General features: G+C 38.6%; 1 protein-coding gene across 5 annotated transcripts in view; it reads left to right on the top strand.

The window, feature by feature from the left end:
* FMN1 (formin 1) overlaps nucleotides 1–21291 on the top strand; it is a gene marked incomplete at both ends in the record, with an annotated part of 444359 nt that overhangs the window by 264567 nt on the left and 158501 nt on the right. For all 5 annotated transcript variants that reach the window (XM_080708275.1, XM_080708277.1, XM_080708276.1 and 2 more), the window contains 2 exons: nucleotides 6028–6115; nucleotides 20927–20988. In XM_080708275.1, coding sequence (XP_080564401.1) covers nucleotides 6028–6115; nucleotides 20927–20988 — 150 coding nt within the window. The remainder of the gene's footprint in view (nucleotides 1–6027; nucleotides 6116–20926; nucleotides 20989–21291) is intronic.

Here is a 21291-nt window from a genome sequence, read left to right as displayed (position 1 = left end):
TATAAAACTCCCAGGGGAAAAACACAGGGGAAAAGCTTCATGTAGTTGAGCTCAACAATCATTTTGCAGATATGACACCAATAGCACAGGCAGCAAAAGCAAAAAGATGCAAGTGGGACTGTGTTAAGTAAAAAGGATGCTCCTTAAGGAATCAGCCAGCAGAGTGAGCAGGCAACCTCCAGGATGGGAGGAGATGTTTGAAAACTATGTATTTGATAAGGGGTTAATATTCAAACTATATAAGGAGTCCCTACAATTAAAAAGAAATTTAATATAGGCTGAATATTTGAGTAGACATTTATACAGAGAAGACACAAGATTATTGATTTTATAAAAAGATGCGAAACATTTAAAAATCATCAAGGAAATGCAGATTAAAGCCACAAGATGTCTCCTCATACCTGTTAAGATGGTCCTTATAAAAAAAAAAACAACCAGAAAATATCAGGTTTGGGTGGTGATATAGAAAATTTGGGATACTTATATACAGTTGGTGGAAACTGGTGTAGCTGCTACTGGGGACAGTAGGGAAGTTCCTTTAAAATTTTTTTGTTTAAGCTGGGTGTGGTGGTACATGCTTGTAATCCCCACGCTTGGCAGGTTGAGACAGGAGGATCGCACAGGTTCGAAGCCAGCCTCAGCTACTGAGTGAGGCTCTCAGCAACTTAGTGAGACCCTGTTTCCAAATAAAATATAAAGTAGGTCTGGGAGTGTAGTCCGGAGGTAGAAAGCCACTGGCTTCCACCCCCAGTACCACCAAAAAAGAAAAAAAAATTTTTTTTTTTGTTTAACATAGAACTACCATATTCACTAATTCTCTCAGAATAATTATTTGAAAGAATTGAAATTAGGATATTTTGGGGGGGCTACTAAGGAATGAACTCAGGCATTCTACCTCTAAGCTGAACCCACTGTCCTTGTTTTGTTTTGAAACAGGGTCTCGCTAGATTGTTGAGAAACTCACGAAGTTACTGAGGCTAGTCTCAAACCAGTGAACCTACTGTCTCAGGCGCTCAAGTGCTAGAATTACAGACATACACCATCGTACTGTAACTAAAATATTGAGCAGATATTTGTTCTCCCTTATTTATTGCATCATTATTCACAGTAGCCAAGATTTGGGGCTGGAGGACCTTAAATGTCTATCAGTGGATGTGAGTATAAAAGAAAGATAAATAAAGAGAATAGAATAAATAGAGTATTATTCAACCATAAAAAGAAAGGAATTCTGTCTTTTGCTATAATATGAATCAACTACATTATGCTAAGTAAAGACAGTTCAGTCACAGAAGGAGAAATGGTGCGCAATTACTTTTGCATAAGGCAATTATAGTAATCAAGCTCACAGGAACAGAAAGTAGAACAATGATTGTTGGGTCCTGGGAAGGGAGAATTGAGAAAGTGCTGTTCAGTGGGTATAAAGTTTAAATCATAAAAGGCAAAAAAGTTTCAGAATTCTATTGATCAACATGCTGTTTAGAGTTTGCAATACTGGACTGTACACATAAATATTTTATAGAGTGCATTTCATGTTCGGTCCTCTTCACAGTAATAATTTTAAAAATATAATTAAGCTTTCGGATTCATGGGAGAAAATAATAAATGTTTAGAGTTTCGGATGTACAGTTCAATTTTCATTGTGTTCCTACCATTTTTGTTGATTTTGAGAGGGAATCAGCTCGTATTATTCCACAAGAGTAGATAACAGAATTTGGTACATATAGGGAAGAAAATATAAATGTTGTAACTTTTCCACTGCCTACCCCCCTTTTAGGAGGCAGGACCAACATTAGGGGAAAAAACAACTACTCGTCCAGCTATGAATAATGCATTCTAAATGTCTTTTGCAACAAATCATGGATAAAATTCCAAGGATAGCTCACTGTGGTCGGGTCCTTTCCATAGGCTGGCCTGGGTGAAAAATGAAGTGAGGAGGGAATTGTTCATTTCTAAATCGTGACAGAATCAGCTTCTCTCCCACTTTGGGCTCCTTGTGGCCTCTCCTCTCCTCTCCTCTCCTCTCTTCTCTTTTTCTCTCTTCTGTTCTATTCTCTCCCTCTTTTTCTCCTCCTCCTCCTCCTCTTCTTCCCCCCCTCTCTCCCCCTCCCTCCCTCCCTCCCTCCCTCCTTCCTCTTAATTAGCTAATAAATGAATGTACATTTGTACATTTGAACACTGGCTGTCTTGTGGGTAATGTGTTGTAGATGAGCTTTGGAGTCCTGAGTGGAAAGCCTGATACCTGTTCGTGTGAAACAACCTTCCAGATCCAGCTATTACCTCTTTTTTTTTTTTTTTTTTTTTTTTTTTGTGGTACTGGGGTTCCTGGAAGCCCTTCTACCTCCAGGCTACACTCCCAGACCTATTATATACTTTTTTATTTTTGGAAACAGGGTCTCTTAAGCCAGCATGGCTGGCTTCGAACCTGCACGATCTTCCTATCTCCGCCATCCTAGCGCGGGGATTACAAGCGTGCGCCACCACGCCCGGCTAGCTGTTACCTCTCTATACATGTTATTATATTCCTGTGCCTATCACTTGGACATCGACACTTAAGAATAAACCTAGTTAATTCCAAAGGTCATCTTCTTTTGATTTGCTCTGTAGTTTAGGTGATTGTTTTATTTGCCTTTTTGACACTCTTCATTGCAATTTTACCACAATTAAGTTTTAGAATTTCTTAGAGATTTAAACATTTCTAAGCTTCAGACTTCTTCAGAACAAGGTTCCCTTTCTTTGTGGTACCAGGGAATGATCCCAAAGGCTTTTTTTTTTAATTTTAATCTCTGAGCTAAACCCCTAGCCCCAGCCTGATTTTATTTCTTATTTGAAAACAGGCGACCCTCCTGTCTCAGCCTCCCAAGTGCTGGAATTACAAGCATGCGCCATCACACCCATCTCAGAACAAAGTTCTAATCCATCTTAGTAACCTCTTTGTCTCCAGAGTCCAAAGCAGTTCCAGATGTATGACAGTTGTAAAACAGATATTATTTAGTGAAAGAGTGCATGGCTGAATGTTTAAATAAAACTTATTTGGGGTTTTTAAATTTTTATATTAAACTTTTAAAAATACTTTGGCTTTAAATTTTAGTTCTCTGAGAAAAAATATATTTTTATAGAAGAGATGTGAATGTGTTCAGTTTCTTCTTCCCTTACTTTCACTTTCATATAAGAAGAATAAAAAAACTGGGCATGGTGGTGCATGCTTATAATCCCAGCATTTGGGAGGCTAAGACAGGAGGATCAGAGTTTGCAGACAGCCTCAAGTACTAGCTGTTTGCAGACAGTTAGTACCTGGATTCCATCCCTGGTACTGCAAAAAAAAAAAAAAAAAAAAAAAAAAGAAGCCAGGTGTGGTGGGGCCCACACTTGTAATCCCAGCATTTGGGAGGCTGAGACAGGAGGATCATGGTTTGGAGGATCACGGTTCATGAATAGCCTCAGCTACTTAATGAGGACCTGTGCAACTCAGTGATACCCTGTTTCAAAATAAAGAATAAAAAATAGGACTGGGGGTGTAGCTCAGAGGTGGAATGCCCCTGGGTTCCATCCCAGGTACCGCAAAAAAGAGAAGGAGAAGAACAAGAAAAGAAGACAACGATGACAAGGACGACTATCAGTGACCTCCTTTCTTGCCTTCTTAAAACTCTTGAAATTCTGTACCCACCAGGAATCTTTTCTAGCATTGAAATGATTAAACCCATTAGATTAAAAAATCAGACTTTTCTTATATCTTGATTAAAATTTAGTAATTGCTACATTTTAAGTCTGCTAGTTATATAAAAGTAGCCATCCTGAGTAGAAGGAGGAAAGACAAAGGGTTGATGATCACTGGCTTAGCACAAATGAATAGTTATACAATTAGACTGTTAGCGTGGTTGAAACAAACTCTCATTACCCTATTGTTCAACCAGCGAACTACTCAGCTAGTGTGGTAATAACAGGATGCAAGAGTCAGTTCCTGGTTAGTCCTATCTTTACTATATTTTGCTGGGTCTATAAATACCTAGCTGGAAAGGGAAGCATAGCCATTCAGTTTCTGTTTACCCAGAAATGTGTATTAAAAACACTTAGAAGATTTGGTCATATTCTTTTTGTTTGATTGTTTTGGTTTGTTTGTTTGTTTGTTTTTGTTTGTTTGGTTGGTTTTTGCAGTACTGGGGATGGAACCCAGGGGCTTTCTACCTCTGAGTTACATCCCCAGCCCTGTTTTTTATTCTTTATTTTGAAACACGGTCTCACTAGCTTTTGGAGGGCCTCACTAAGTAGCTGAGGCTGTCTGAAAGCCACAATCCTCCTGTCTCATTCTATGTGTACTTCCTATTGATTTTCGTAGTCTTAACACGTTAGAGAAAAGATCATTTCCCCCTAGTTGCCACTGTGTGATATGTTATTAGGAGCTGATTTGGTTTACTAGGTTTAATGAAGCACAAAATTATGTAGACTTTTCCAGAGACTATTCATAAAGGTTGAAGTGGCAATAAAATATTTGTCATTTTTTAAAATATCTGGCTATACCACTCCTGGGTATCTTTCCAGAGGAGTTGAAATCAGAGAATTACAGTAACCTCTGCACACCCATGTTCATAGCAGCACAATCGCAATAGCCAAACTATGGAACCAACCTCGGTGTCCATCAACAGATGAATGGATTGCAAAATTATAGGAAATATACACGATGGAATTCTACTGAGCAATAAAGAACAAAATCAGATCAGTCGTAAGAAGATGGAAAGACCTGGAGAACATTATGTTAAGTGGGATTAGCCAAGCACAGAAAGAGAAGGGACGGATGTTTTCTCTAATATGTTCAAGCTAGAGAGTATTAGGGTTACCATAGGGGCTCCAGATAATGGAGGGGAAACATCAGCAAAGCCAGAAAGTAAAGGGAGAGGAGGAAGAAAGCTGAGGTCCATTCATGGAAAAACTACATGTGACTATGTGTATACATATGAATAGAACATTTTTAACCTGGACACTCAGTGTTGGGAGGGAGGCGAAAGGGCAAGTGTGAATATATGCCATTGTCAACATGATCCACATTATGATGTGAGACTATAGTGCCCCAATAAAAAATAATAATAATTAAAAAGGCTATAAGTTTTTATATATACTTATTATTTTAAAAGGACATTCTTATACAATTTGAAGTTAAAGCCTATATACAGAATATTATAATTGTTTATATTAATAATAGCACATTAGGAAGCAACCTAACTCTGAAAAATGGAATAAAGACAGTATAGGCTAAGAACTATATTAGATGCTTTATATTGCATCATTTAATTTTGACCCAAGGGGTATTCAACTTCTGAGTTATACCCCCAGCCCTATTTTATTTTATTTTTTTTTCAATTTAGAGTCTCATTAATTTGCTAAGGATCTCGCTAAGTTGCTGAGACTGGCCTTGAACCTGCCTTCCTTCGGTCAACCTCCCAAGTATCAGAATTAAACAGGTGTGCACCACCACACCTAACACATATCATTTAAATTTGAAAAGTAAACTTATAAATTAAATACAGTAAGTCCAGGCTCCAGATGAAGTCACATTCTTAGAGGTTGTGACTCAGGGCATAACACTAATAAGCACTGTCACAAGTTCACAATGTTCTTTTCTCTAAATCTTTCAGCAGATGGCATCACTACAAAGACTGTAGGAAATTAGATGACTTAAAAATCAGTGATATAAAAATATCTCAGTGATGAGTGAAAACCTTGGGTATGGCCTTGCCCCTCATGTTGCCATTAAAACTTAGCCAAAATATATTCAAATAGAAAGATCTGAGGAAAATGTTCCGAAGATCCCTACTTTTGTATAAGACTACCAGTATTGTGTGACATTTCCCCTTTTATTTTGCAGAATGTCTATAATTGTGGGTAAGCTCCTTTCCAACTCATTACTGTTTAAAGTGGAGTGCCTGTTGCATTTGTTTAGTTCACGCACCACTGTATCTTAAAGTCCTAATGTCTTTAATATGCTTTCTGAAAGGTTTTATGGTCGTTTGAGTTTGTAATTTCTTTTAATTCCAGATCATAAAGTTATTGGATGGAAAACGATCTCAAACTGTGGGAATCTTGATATCCAGTTTACATTTAGAAATGAAGGATATCCAGCAGGGTAAGTCTTTTTGATAATTTTTTTACTAGTTTAGATTTTTAAAACATTTTATTATGACACTTTCCAAACATATACATTTAAAGGCATGAGGATAGCTCAGTGTGGTGGCCCATGCTTGTAATACCAGTACTTGGGAGGCTGAGACAGGAGGATCGAGGCCCTCACTTGGCATCATCATGCTGATATGTGACATCCTGGATATGAGTTTTCACAATATTGACCTTCCTTTAGACTTCATTTCCTTCCATTTAGGCTTGCCCTGCTACCGTATGACAGACGACAACATGAATAAGGGTCACTCTAGCCATGTGATATTGTAGTTACCAGCTCAGGTTCTTAAACATTCTTCCTGTTGAATTCCAGCCTCATTGGATTGAAAGTTCACTGTGAGTTGCAATAAGGGATTTGTTCATCCAGATCTTTCCAAGATTCTACCTTAGGCGAGAACATGCTTACTTGAGGCAAACACAAGCTTGCAGTTTAGCATAGGAAATGCCAGTTGCGACATCATAGGTGCCCTAGTTTTATGAGCACTGCTTTAGTTCTTTCTCTCACCTCAAGTACCTGTGTTAGCCATCACACAATTGTCCCCTAAGTTGTAAAAAATAATCTCCATTTCATTTATTCAGTTAGCCATGTATTCCAAATGGATATTGCAATATGACCAGAAGTTATTAGAATCATTGTTTGACACTGACATCTGAAGTTCATCAGGAACCTGGGCTATGTCTGTTATATTTTATTCTGAATCCATGTTGGATCATAAATGCACTTGGTCTTCGGTTGTTATCCTGTTGAAAGGACTCCATATACTGGCATTGGCCTAAAACGTATTTTTCAACTCTAAGAGAGCTGCAAAGATATCTAACTGGGGGAGGCCAGCTGGAAGCCGGGCAGAAACTCACAGCATATCCACCCTGGTAATAGGACCATAGTTCAGAGGTTGTTCTAAAGCTGTTTGGTTATATATTCATCTTTGTCAGAACATAAATACCAGAGGCATTAACTTGCACTTTCAGAACTCAAAAAAAGCTGATGTATAACCAGAATTCTAGCATATTCATTTAGGAAGGAGAATATTCCTTTATCATAGCTAAAATATAATATGTGTTCATCATTTTCTCCATATGACTTTTATGTGGAATTATGTATCTATGTTATTTTCCCCAACTAAAATGAAATATCTATAGCTCTATCCCAGCTTCTGCATAGTAAACCCACAATAAATATGTTTCTAATGAATGAGCAAAGGAATAACTGAGAAGAGACAGACAAAAGCATGAAAGGGCTATAAACAGGTTTAGAAACAAATCGTCTAACTCTTTGGAAATGTCCTGTTCAACCTGTAGAGCACAGGTACTCAAAGACATTCTGAAGCGCTTCAAGCATTCTGAAAGTTTTCTAAAATGACAATGACATTTTAATCATGCCTTGCTGAGGGTATAGCTTTATCACCTTGATAACTGTTTTGAGTATTTTAGAACACAAGTACCACCTACAGATAGATCAGCCTTATTTTTCTTGTTTGTAACATGAGCATTTCTCTCTGGCCCATCAGGACTGTCTACAGTGTACATTCAGGAAGTAAAATTTTGGCATTCTATGTCTCAAAGTCTTACATGTAACATACAACATTGCCAGCTTTTTGTACCTTTATGTTGTGTTGCATTGTTTCCTGGAAAGTACTGATAATTAAGCATTACTTACAAGCAATTGGGCTACTGTACCATGTAATAAAGTCATATATGCAAATGTTTGTTTAATTTTATTTTAGAAAACATATACTAAACCTTATACTGAAGGGAGCATCATATATTCCATTCCAGTGCTTTTGGGTATAACTGCCTGCCTACCTGCCTTCAGCATGTATTTAGTGCCAGCTCAGCATAAGGTACCATGACTACAACAACAACTAATATCAGACGCCAACACTTTTGAGAGCTCACAAGATGGTGGGAGAGATGTATGATCAGCCCAAGACTGAAATAGAATTAGTTATGAAATAACAGCGAGCAATGTCTTGATTTTCCCTGTAAAACTTAAGCTGAATCTTAGAGAATGTGTGGTCACACAAAAGGACAGAGCTTTTCCAGTTGTGAAAAGAGCATGAATCTAAGACATACAAAAAGAAGACACAACCAGATTGCACGAGAATGTGATGCATTTCAGGGTGTGAGGCTACAAACTCAAGCCACATCCAGGTCAGGAAGGGCCCTGAGTAGCATCATAATAGGCACATTACTGAATTATTAATGTGGAAATAAAATTTAAGGAGAGCAGTGCTGTGGTCTTAGTTTGAGTGCAATAGTGTCTCTGTCCCATGAGAAGACTGAGACTGTCCCATGGAAGACTAGTCTCAAGGCCTCACATGCTCTGACCAAAGCCTGTACCTCCACTTCACTTTGCTCTACAGGCTTCCTCTCACTGAACTTCTTGCTAACCCTAGTGGCTTTCTTTGATTCCTTAAAAAGACTGTAATCCTAGTACTTGGGAGGCTGAGACAGGAGGGTCACAGCTTCAAGGCTAGCCTTAACAACTTAGCAAGATTCAAAATAAAATTGGGGTGAGGGTATAGCTCAGAGGTCGAATGCCCTTGGGTTCAGCCCCCAGTACAAAAAGAGGGAGGATTTCTTTCCTTTTTTATATCTTTGAGTGCACAGCACATTTTGAGTGAACAGCACAGCACTTTACCTCTGTCTGAAATTCCTTTCTACCATGCTTTCTGCATAGCTAGCTCCTTTTCTTTACTCTAGGTTTCGGCTTAAATGTCACCTCAAAGAGGCCTTTTCAGACCCTTTCTCCCTAATGTAACTCATCCTGAGTAAATTTTTTTTTATTTTTCTCAGTACTTAATATTTTGTCTATTTATATCTTATTTATAGTATTTATATTTGTATTTCCAAGTGGAGGATTGCTCATTGATGTATCCCCAGCACCTTGCACTTGTGCCTAGCACACAGTGATGGTCAAGTACTTGTTGAGGGAATTAACAAAAATAGAACTGAAAATAGATAGATCTATTAGAAAGAGATTGTAGTTTCTCAGATAATAAATGAGAAAAGCCAGAAATGAGGCTACCTCTATAGAAATGTAGAGGAGGAGATCATGTGCCTAGGATGTTTGGGGAGATAATAGCTACAGTTAGTCACAATAACTGCAAGGAGTAGTAGAGAAATATGGGCTGTATCTTAGATTTTGGCTTCAGCAAGATTGTGTATCAAAGAGACAAAAGATAAAAATTTGAAATATAGGACAAAAGCAGCTTGAAGCAGAAAAGTGCTTCAACGGGAGGATTTGAGTATGAGATGACTCGTGTTTGGTGAGCACCTGAACGTTCTAGCCTAAATGGTAAACGGTAGGCTAGAGAGAGAGCATAGTTCAAGAAGCAACCTCTGTTTCTCTCTAACCAAAGTGGTATTTGACATCTTTTAGGAAAAAAACAAATCCATATACTGTTGAAGGTGTGGAACACCGAGTCACTAAAGGAAAAACCTGGATGATGAAGGAAGGATGGGTTCAGGAGGCTCATCCCAGTACCCACAGAGCTTGTAGTTATCCAGGACAGTCCGAATAAGTAACTCACTCACTGTTGGTTTCCCAACTACTAGATGAAATTACTTATATGTAAAAGCATTTGGCATCTCTGGACACAGTGACTGCCTACATGATTGCAAATGAGTGTTTTCATTCCACATTAGTGGTTTCCTCTTATTCTTGTCCCAGAGGAGATGGGAAGTTGCTGTTGACTATTCTTGCTATAAACCTCATATGCATTGCAACAGACTAGGTGCCAGAAATCTCCTGGCATTCATTTGGAATTTCCCGTACACTCTGAATTCATATTTATATTATTTAATCTAACATCAAAATAAAACATTTTTCATTTTAGTTTCTACTGGTCCAGAGTCTACATTTGAGCGTTCAGCTACATCATAGCCTGTCTGTTTAAGACTCTCAGTGTGAGAAAGGGCTTAGAGCCTAAAACCTAGATCTAAGAATGCTCACTAGACCTTGGCCCCTTTTACCTTAATAATTCCCAGAAATCTAGGTCCAAGTAAATGGAAGTTTTCTAAAACAAAATGAATTGGACCAGGTGTCTGAAATTTGTCCTACGTGATTTAGGACTTTCCTGAGGGAATTCTCACTGTAGAATTCCCTAGAAGAGGCCCTGCTCCAAAGTATTTAGGCTCCAAAAAAAATTTTTTTTAAATTTTTTTGTGGGTCTGGGGATGGAACCCAGGGGCATTTGACCTCCAAGCTACACCCCCTGTCCTATTTTTTATTCTTTATTTTGAAACCAGGTCTCACTGGGTTGCAGAGGGCCTCACTAAGTAGCTGAGGCTGTCCACGAACCGCAATCCTCTGGTCTCAGCCTCCCAAATTCTGGTATTACAAGCGTGCGCCACCACGCCAGGCTGCTCAAAAAATTTTTATAGTGCACCCCCACCAGTAAAACATTTTTGAGTATACATCTCAAGGTATGTTTTCTAAAACATGTATGTTACACAAACGTATGCTAGAATTCACATTAATGTTATAAAATGTGGAAATTTTTAATTAAAATGAGATTAATGATTTCAAATGCCTTTCTAATTTTGATGGCCTTAGATTCTGATTAGCTTAATGAAATGAGGACGAGGCTCATACTGACAATAGTGAATGTAAACCCACCTTTCACAGTTCTTACTGAGAAGTGCTTGTGTATGTATGGGGCTCAACTTGTTGGCAAATCTCCTTTGACTGTCCTTGCTTTAATCTTGTTTTGTGCCTGACAAAGAGCTTGTGCGAGGATCAAAGTGCCTGTTCTACCTTTTTCTTTAGTCTTGACGCATTATCTTCAGTCTGGGGTTTCTTTGTGGGAATCTTGAAGCCAACTTATTTATTTTGTAAAGTTTGGTTAAAAGCAGAGTTTAAAATCAAAAGGCTTTTTTAGTCGGGTCTCTCCCCACCCAGATCACACTTCTGTTGAAAGTGAAGAAAGTGTGGCTGTCACACATGCAGGGAGTTACCCCCTGAGAGTGACATGTGGTCATAACCTGCTGTCAGGCCCACTCAGTGAAGGGGCTGATGTCATTCTGCTTATTAAATATTAGTAGAGTTCAGTTTGTAATAAATAAATGAAACTAAAGAGTGGGTGTAATGAATCTAAATAATAGGTCTAGCAGTTTCCCTTGGTTTCCCACCTCCTCTTCCTCCCTCTGAGTCTAAAGCACCTGAGCAGTAGGGCCCCACCCACCTCTTTCTAAGCCACCGTACATTCCTCCACTCCAAAAAGCAGAGAGTGGCATCTCTTTGTACTTTACCTTCAGGCATCTGGCTGAGACCATCCAATCCGCCTGGAATGTAATTTTGGCTTAAAAGAACCAGAACTAATAGGAGAACAGAAGCAGCTTAACCTGAACTGTTTCTCATTCCACTGCCCTCCAGAGACTGGAGGGGTCCAGGAGGGGAAGCTCTGTGCCCTCCTTTGAGCTTTGAACCATGGGCGATGTTAATTGTACCTATCAAATGGCACTTGGGGCACCTTCAGGCATAGTACATGCCAGGACTTAGGCAAGAATTACGATTTTTTCTGTATAAGAGTGAGTGATTTGGTGGTTTTGGAATAGATTAGCTAAGTACCCTTTGTGGTGGTTATTTCCTCCACCTCCACTCCAGCTCCTGTTTACTGTGTCTTTCACAGTCACCTCTCGTGCCGTGGAAGCCTGAGTTAATGTCTGTCCTCACTGACGTAACACAACAATAGGCATTTAGCGATATAGATGATACTGCAAACCATAATCCCTGGATATTTCTTATTCTCTGTGTTTCTGGAAATGGTTTTTGTTTGTGTTGCTCTGTGTATCTTTACTTCCCTGGGTTTTTGGTATGCAATGTAAATTTTCAGTTATTACTATCTTTTCAAGAAAATTAGACTTTATGTTACTATAGACTTTCTCTTTTTTAAGATAAAGCATTTTTAAGTTCTAGGAGTTTTTTTTCTTTTAGAAATTCTGTGTGGTAATGACTTATCTGAAATACTGTTTATTTTTTTAAGTATTTTTTGTTACTATTGGGCCATTGTAATGATACATCATAATGAGGTTAAGAGGGATAAAAGCAATTCATATACACACTTGAAGTATTTCTTTCCAGATTCCCCTGCCTCTGTCTCCTCCCCATTTCTAATATTGAAATTAATATTGTTAATTTCATATGTGACCTTAAATTATTTCAGCTGTTTCCTTCATTACATACCTCCTTCATCTCCCTCCCCAAATCCCTTTCTATTATTCTCTAGTATCTCCCCTCATTTATCTGAATTCCCTTTTGTTTCAGATAGTTAACATAATATTGAGGTTTGTCATCTTATTATATAGATTGAATTAGCATTAGTGGTAACTAATGATGAAACTATGGATATCTTTAATACATAAATGGAACCTTCATAACATGGGCCATGTGTGGTTCCCACTCAGGGATTACTGGTTAATGTAAAAGGCATGTGATGACATTTTTGAAACCAGGGTTTCCTTATAGACTTTTGTGGGTAGTTGATCCATTGGTGGATTTGTTGATTTTTTTAAGGTGATATTTTTAGGTGTAATGGTTATTTACATATAGCCTGGCATCTGTAAAGAATAGATGATGTACAGTTTGGTCTAGTAAATTCCCACAGCCTTGGAGGATAGTTGGTGAACGCAGAATTGAGCTTGGGAAGTGAAGCTGTGGGACTTGGTGCCTTCGTTTTATTGTCTATAGAACTAGAGCCAATAGGAGCACACACCTCCAACAGCTAAATGCTTTTCATGTATCAACTGGCCATTTGTATCTCTTCTTTTGTGAAGTATCTATTCAATTCAGTTGCCCATTTCTTGATTGGATTATTTGTTTTGCTAGTGTAGAGTCTTTTGAGCTCTTTGTATATTCTGGATATTTACCACTCTATCAGAGTGGTAGCTGGTAAAGATCTTCCATTCTGTAGGCTTTCATCATTAGCCATTAGGAAGATACAAATCACAACTACTAGATTCCATCTAACCCCATCAGAGTGGCAAGCATAACAAAATCAAATAACAACAAATGCTGGTGAGGATGTGGGGAAAGAGGAACTCTTTTACACTGTTAGTGGAGTACAAACTAGTTCAGCTCCTATGGAGATCAGTGTGGATTCCTTAGAAAATTGAGAATGGATTCACCATATGATCGGCTATCCCACTCCTGGGTATTGAAGGGGTTGAAATCAGAGAACTACAATAACATATGCATACCCATGGTCATAGCAGCACAATTTGTAATAGCCAAAATATGGAACCAACCTAGGTCTCCATCAAGATGAATGGATTGCAGAATTCACACAGTGGAATTCTACTCAGCTATACAGAAGAACAAAATCATGTTATTCACAAGAAGATGAAAAGACTTGGAGAACATTATGTTAAGTGAGGTCAGCCAAGCACAGAAAGAGAAGGGACATATGTTTTCTCTAATATGCCCAAACTAGGGACTACTAGGAATACCAGAGGGACTCCAGATAATTGAGAGGAGACCTCAGCAAGGCTGAAATAGAAGGGTAGGAGATTAAGAAGGCTAAGTTTGATTAATGGAGGATCTACATTCAAATATGTGTCAAAGTATGAATGTAGCAGGGCCAATCTGGACACTCAGTGTTAGGAGGGGGGAAGGGGAAGTGGGGAGTGGGAGAGGGCAGCAAGCACAGTCTGAATGTATGACATTTTCAATATGATCCACATAAAAATTAAAAAAATAAAAATAAAAATAAAAATATTAAATTAAATTTCTAAGAAAATGCTTTGAACAATGCCAGTGCCTAGCATAGAGGAAGCTCTCCTGGACAAGGATTCCTTTAAGCTGCTTCATAGTTGGTCCCCTCAAGCATTCCATCTGGATACTCTCGTGGAACAATGATTTATGAATATCTCTGTCATACAGGCCTGGCTGGTGCCAATGAGAGATGTAACATAGTGGCCAGTTGAGGGGGCAATGAAAGCATATTGAGGGGAGGTTCTAGGAAATGTGTGGCTATTAAAAAGGGCTTTGATCACAGAGCCCTTCTACTGAAGCAGCTCCAGTGAAGACTCCTGTCCTGGCCTCTGCAAGGTTCCCCCACACTCCTCACTGCCTGCACCCTGCCTTTCACTTTTTGCAGTTTTATCATGGAGTTGGTCTTCCCTCTGAGTGATGGCCTCTTCATTGGGAGTTGAAACTCTGGGAAGATGTTCATAATTCTCCCTCTCTTCCACCCCAAGACTCTAACCACTCCCTCTTCCCATGAACACCATGTTATTTTTTCCCCCCCTTGGTAGAGGTCCGGGTCATAGGTTTGTAGAAGTTTTATGAGGTAGGTTACATAGGATTTGAAGAAACTAAGTCCTTCTGTGTCTGTGTTTTGTTGTTGTTGTTGTTGTTGTTATCTTTTCTTTACTGGTTGAGGTTATATTGAGACCTAAAAATATCAGTAATTTGAACAAAACATCTAAGCTTTATATTGGCCAGTTAGAAGTTAACATTGTCACCAAAATTATTTATATTTATTGCATCAAATAATCCCACCAGCCTTTACCCTCCTGGGCTGAGAATAGGTCTAATCCATTTGCATGTAATTATTGTATATACACTCCATGCAGGTCAGTCACATCAGCTTCTTAAAGATGTGCAAGAACTATTAAATGGATTATGTCTGTCTGTGACTCTTTCTACACTTTGGATGATCAGATTTTCCTGAGCTAATCTAACAGACCAAGGTGACTCTGCTTCTTTTTTTTTTTTTTTAAGCTATGTAGAAATCCTTCTAACATCAGGCACATTCTTTATTTGGACATGGTATACTTGGAAATAGGAAAGTGTTCAGGGTTTAAAAAATAGCTGGATGGCTGGGAGAATTTCTGCATGTTTTTCCTACATGTGAAAAGCCATCTCTGAATGAGCAAGGGAGGTCACCTATTGTGTGAGCCCCTAACCCTACGCATGTGCCTAACACAGGCACATAGTTTTTATGTGTGCCTGTTAGCTTGAATTTGTGATACTGATCTGCTTTTTGTCCCTGCTTGACGGTTATTATATCTTAATGGGTGAAACACTACTCTAATGATCCTTGTGTATATAATTCTTGTAGTACAGAGCAGGCACCAGAGGACCACATAAAAATGTTTGCCTCAATTTCCCTGCAAAAAAAGAAGCCCAGAAACCAGACTTGACCAAGTAACAGATTTTTAAAGGTAAAGGAACCCAATAAAATTACCAGCTTTTCACAGCGTGTGTCTACTTCCTTTTGACATATTGTGAGGTGTAGGTGAAATATTCTAACTGAACTGACAGTGTGAGCGGGGGACAACTAAGAAGGGAGGGAGATAAAAGTAAAACCCACCAGCAATGATTGATATTGCAGTGGCAATGAGTTGTTGGGGTCTCCCCTTTGTGGATTTGACACTTCACCTTTCCAACACCATCTGCGGGAGTGTTAGAATAATGAGCCCTCTACATATGGAACAAAAGCTAGGTTAACTTGGAATTACTGTATCAGGGCTTTGAGGCTTGCTGTAGAATCCTGCAGGCTGGGATTTGTTGATTCAGTTTATAGGATGAAAAGTGTACATCTGTAAATGTGTATATGGGCACACATGGTGGGAGGTAGAGAAAGAAACAAGATTGTATATTTTTATAATATAAAATGGAAGGAGCTATCTGTTTCTGGGTGACTCCAAAAATATTTCAGTCAGAGTTTAATTTCTTTCTAAATTGTGATCATCATTTAACAAATGAAATGAGTTTTTGTAATGGCTAAGTTTAATGGTAAGTGCTTTCAAGAATGACTTAATCAGAAAAGATTTATTGTTTCCCTGTATATTACTCCAGTATATTTTAGGATAGAATCGTCAGGTATAGATTCTGGTCCCCCAGGTACCTAAAATACATTTGGTGAATAGGAACTGGAATTAGGTACATGAGAGACTGCATTCCCAGGAATCCTAGAACTTAAACATCTTTTTATTTTTTAGAACTATGGCCAATACCTAGGTAGAAATAATAGAAACAATTTCATTTCCTTAAGCTTCTGAGCTCAGCCAAGTGATTGCTTGATAACTGCTTCTTCTACCTTTGGATATTATTTTGATTTTTAAATTTTATTTTTAAGATCTATATATGAAAGAGGAGAGTCCTTCATGAAAACTGGGCATTGGTCCTGAATTAATCTCCCTATCTACTTTTTTCCCTTTACAGGCCCCTATTTCTCTACTCCACTCTTTCCCCAGCCCCTTGGAGAAAGATCAATGCCCATGTCTGCTCTTATGAGTTAGCGATATCATGATAAAGACTTCCATAGTGTCTGCTCATCCCTCAGAGCCAATTAATGAAATCACAATAGAGACATTTGTCATCCGTAGTGTCTCTCCTCTACCCTGTCCTTTCTCTCCACACTATTTAAGTTTTTACTAGCTCTTGCTCACTGCAATAGATTCTAAACTGGTCTTTGTAAAATTTAACTGTCCCTGAATACTACAACTGCTCAATGTAGTTCCCTGTGTAAAGCTCTCCAGCAACTCTTTGAAGTACAATAGCTATATTGCAGGTTCCTTCTTATAACTTTCAAAATTCTACAAGGTCTTGTCCTAAACTATGTTTGGAGCCTGTCTCCCTACTCCCTTTAATGAATTATCTTCAGAATACTTGTTGCCAGAAGATTTCATCAGCCTGTCTCCATCTTCTTTTTCCACATCGAGTATCTCACAGCCTTCCAGTTGATGTTCCCTGACACTTAATGTAAATTTACAAATTGTCACTTGGAATGGATTTGACTTAATGGTGATTAATAAATGAGTCTTTCAGGTGTCTGGCTGAAGTATCATACCAGCTGAACTTTAACTCCTGTTTTTCTCCATGGTGATATAGTCATTTATAAAATTTGGGGAGATAAAAGTGATAGGACAAATATTTCCCTTGACTTGTTCTTTAATAATGATAAAGTTCATTCAGTACACTTGTTTGTTTGCTATGCTATAATCAGACACATAGTGAATGTGTGCACATGCAACTTTACTGACCCTGTATTTTGGGACAGGGACGAATTGGAAAGTAATAAACAGCATTAATCCAAACCCAGACCCCCTTCGTGATAACAGTATTTCTAAATGCCAAGATTCTGTTGACCTTCAAAGTCTCTACATTCTCCATTGCAAGGCCACATGTCCTTTGCTGAAAAACTTTACATCCAACCAAACGGACTCATCCTTTGGGTATCTCCTAACATGTAACAGACCTACATTGCTCCACGCTGGGAGCTAGAATCATCAAGGTATTATGCTGGGGCCTAGAGTTATCCAGATGCATATGGAACACTCAGGACCACAAGCTCTCACAGTCTAGTCAGGGAAGGAGACTGTTACCGCTCTACAGAATTTTAAGATACACTGTCTTCACTCTGTGTAAATTATGAGTGAGGTGCCCATGGTAAGGGGAAAGATTAAGGTCTTAATGATCTGAAGGGCAAGGGCTATCCTTCCAGGGCAAAAGACCTTTAACCTCTGAGCCTTGGAAGATGAGGTGTGGAAAGGGAGGAAGCCAAGATGTGCTCTGGAATGGGGAGCTACACGATGTGGCTGGAGCCAGAGGTGCATGGAGATGGTTGGAGATAAAATTGGAAGAGTAATTAGAGGCCAGCCAAGAAAAGGGTTTAAAAACCAGCCCAGGGAGTTTGAGCTTCACCAAATATTTAAAGGAGAAATGTGTGAGGTGTTTTAAACATCAAAGTGAAAATCTGAGGCTTCTATTTAAAAAAATAACTTTGCAAAGGATAGATTGGTGGGAAAGTCTTAAATTAGAGAAAAATTGGTTAGCTTTCTCAATAGAACTAGAGGTATATTGTATTTCTGTTAAGACATTTAATAGATTAGTTTTTATACTTTAGAGTTATGTCTCCTATTAATAATGTTTTCCAAAGTTGGGCTTAGACCATCATTTTAAAGAAGCAAGAGGGTTTCATCTCAATCTGAAACACCCAAGGATTATTAAAAGTTGCACTTATAGCATAAATTACTGGTATTTGTAGTTTTTCTCTAATTCTTACAAGTTGTCAAAGGAGAAGGCATTTATGAGCATTAAAACACATTAGCAATATATGTGTGTATATATTGAAATACACAATAACTGTCAAAGTTTATAGGTATCATTTTTAGTTCATATCTTACTCTACATGCTATGCCAAGCCATATATATTAGTTCACTTAACATTTTAAGTGAGTGGAATCAGATCCATTTTGCAGATCAAATGGGGTCTAAACAATTTTACAGATCAGAATCAGATGGTGAGTAAATTTTGCTGTATCAATCTCAGGGTCGTGCACATGCTAGGCAAAACACATGACCGCTGAGCTCCAGCTCTAGCCCAGTTGGCATCTTGGTCTTTCTGTGTACCTTGAACATGTTCCTTCATCAAAAAGGAAAGAAAGGAAAAGAAGACATAGGGAAGGGAAGAAAAGGAGAAGAGGGGAAAAGAAGAAAAAACTTGCTTTTGCAGTTACCTCTCTCTGGATGATTCTTTTCCCAGGTAGTAAGACAACTGCCCTTTTTTCTCTTAAATGATACCTTCTCTCAGAATCCTTCCCTCAAACTAGAGAAAATGGCCTGTGAAAGACTTTAAATACATTTCTCAGTGCTCTATAAGGCAATGTAATCTTAGCTCAGTTAATTAACTTCATTAAAATTAGATGAACATCCTAGTTAGCCCTGTGCATTTCCATTTTACTTTCTTATTGCTATCTGAAATTATGTAGCTACTTGTTTAATTTTTGTCCCCCAATATAGGATAGCAATTTCATGAGATCAAGTACTTTGTCTTGTTCCCTTCTGACATATATCCCAAGCATTTGGGAACAGTTTCTTTAAGTTAGTGTACATTCAGCAAATATTTATTCAAAATCTGAATGGGTGAATGGGTGAATAAATGTCTCCTGAGTCCAGGCTTCTTTCTGGCCTCTCTGTGTATTTTCTTTCTGCTGCCTAGCATGCCGGAATATAGCGCATCAGACCATGTATCTGGGATCCAGACTGATTAACTGCTTAAAACCAAATATTTACTCCCTAGGAAAATAAAAGATTACTCTTATTTTCATAAATCCAAATTACTTGATTTAAGCCTGCAGTTTATATATGGTACCTAGGATGTGTCACTAGTTTAGGAGCAAGCGTTTTTTGACAAGTTTATTTTTAGAATTTTACTTTTTTCCTATGCATTCATGTTGGCTGATTTGTTGTAGGAAAATATTGGTATTTGTGTAAAATAAGAATTTCTGGATGTTTCCCTTATTTTTGAAAGCATCTCACAAGTATGCATTGTCTACCTGAGAGATTACTGAATTCAGTTTATTCTATATACAAAATAAGAGTTTTCCCTGAGACAGGAAATTCTTTCATTTCTTCCTCAGACTATGTTTTTCTTTTGTGTTTTCAGATTGGGCTTTTGGGAAGTGTAATTTTCCTTTCTCCTGGTGGAATCTGAGATGGCTTACTTGGTCACTAGCATGTTAACGTCTTCTCGCCAGCTACACATCTAGGAATAGCTTATTGCTTAACCCTCAAATTAGAGAAAATGGCCCGTGAAAGACTTTTAAGTACATTTCTCAGTGTTCTATAAGGCAACATGATCTTAGCTCAGTTAATTAATTTCATTAAAATTATATGAAAGGGTTCATATGATTCTAAACTATAGAAGGCATGAAACAATTCAAAAGCAACCTGCCCTTTATCTCCATCTCTCCCTTCTCCAAAAAAACTATGCTGTAATGGAAACAAACAGAATAATTGTTGACAAGCAAAATTTCAAGTATCACTGGTTGGCTTAATAAAATTAATTAGCCTGCCACGGAGGAAATTTACTAGCATGCTGGTTAATTTCACAATGTAAAGTCAGGGGAAGGGAGGAGATAGGGCCTAGGGAACAAACCTTATTAGTTTTGAATAATTATTTAAAGATGTGGGCCTGCCATTTTCAAGCACTTTGATACTCAGATCCATTAAGGTCCTAAAATCTCAATGTCTGTATTTCAGCATACATGGGAAGGAACCTCTTCCAGATGAAATCATAAGCACATTAGCTAATAACTAACTGACTCACTTAAGATACTGAACAACTCAAATCCCAATAAAACCCTGGGAATAAGAACTTGTGGCTCATGGGAGGTTTCTATAATCTTAATTTTCCATTGATGCAATTATTTCTCTTTCTTGTCTTTTTAATCCAAACAAGATGTTTGCAGTGGTCATGGAAAGGTGCTTGAAATCACATGCCTGAATTCATTTAATTTACCAACCTTGTCTTCTTTCTCTCTCTCTCTCTCCCTCCCTCCCTCTTTCCCCTCTCCCCCTCTTTCTCCCTCTCCTTCTCCCTCTACCCTCCCTTCTCCCTCCCTGGTAATGGGTAAGAGTCAGTTCTGGTGCATTAGGTGCTAAATCTCTTCAATTACCAGCCAGGAAGAAAGATTTAAAATTGTGCTTCAAACCTACAAACTGATTTCGTTTTAAAGCACAAACACTTCTCCTGTGGAGCCTAAATTAAACTGAAGAAAGGACAACAGAGCCTGAGAAATTAAAAAAGCACGGCCAAGGCTCAGGCCAGCAATAGGAACCATTTTGGGGTTTCTTTCATTTGAGCCCCCTGGTGAGAGGGAAGAAGGGGAGCACTAGCAAGCTGAAAGGCACGGGCTGCCTAAGAATGTGTGATAGTACATTGCTTGCAGGCTGGACGGGGAGTGAATGTTGGCACGGGGGATCCCAACCACCCTCTTAAACCTTTTCTTCTGTTTTTCTTTTTGGCAGCCATCTTTAATGTGGACGATTCTGTGGTTGATCTGGAAACCCTAGCGGCCTTATATGAAAACGTGAGTGTCAAAGTTGGGCAGAGCTGAAGTTTCCATGTTTCCCTTCTGCCCCCAACACCACTAAACTATTTGTGTTCTCTGGTATTAACGACTTAGAGGAAGGCAGAGTAGTTCAAGGTGGAAACCACCAAGAGCCCAGCCCTACTGCTCCAGGGCAGAGCAAGTGAAGGGCTGCCACCTACTTAAAGTCATCGTGCACCAGAGTCTTACTCTGAGGAACAGGATTGCTGATGTGGCTGGGAGGCTTACTCTTAGTCCAGAACATGAGCTGGCAGCACTGATTATGAGGAGCAGTACAGGGTG

This window comes from Muscardinus avellanarius, assembly GCF_963383645.1.
Source record: "Muscardinus avellanarius genome assembly, chromosome: 12".
NCBI classification, from domain to species: Eukaryota; Metazoa; Chordata; class Mammalia; order Rodentia; family Gliridae; genus Muscardinus; species Muscardinus avellanarius.
This window is presented reverse-complemented; position numbering and strand designations above follow the sequence as displayed.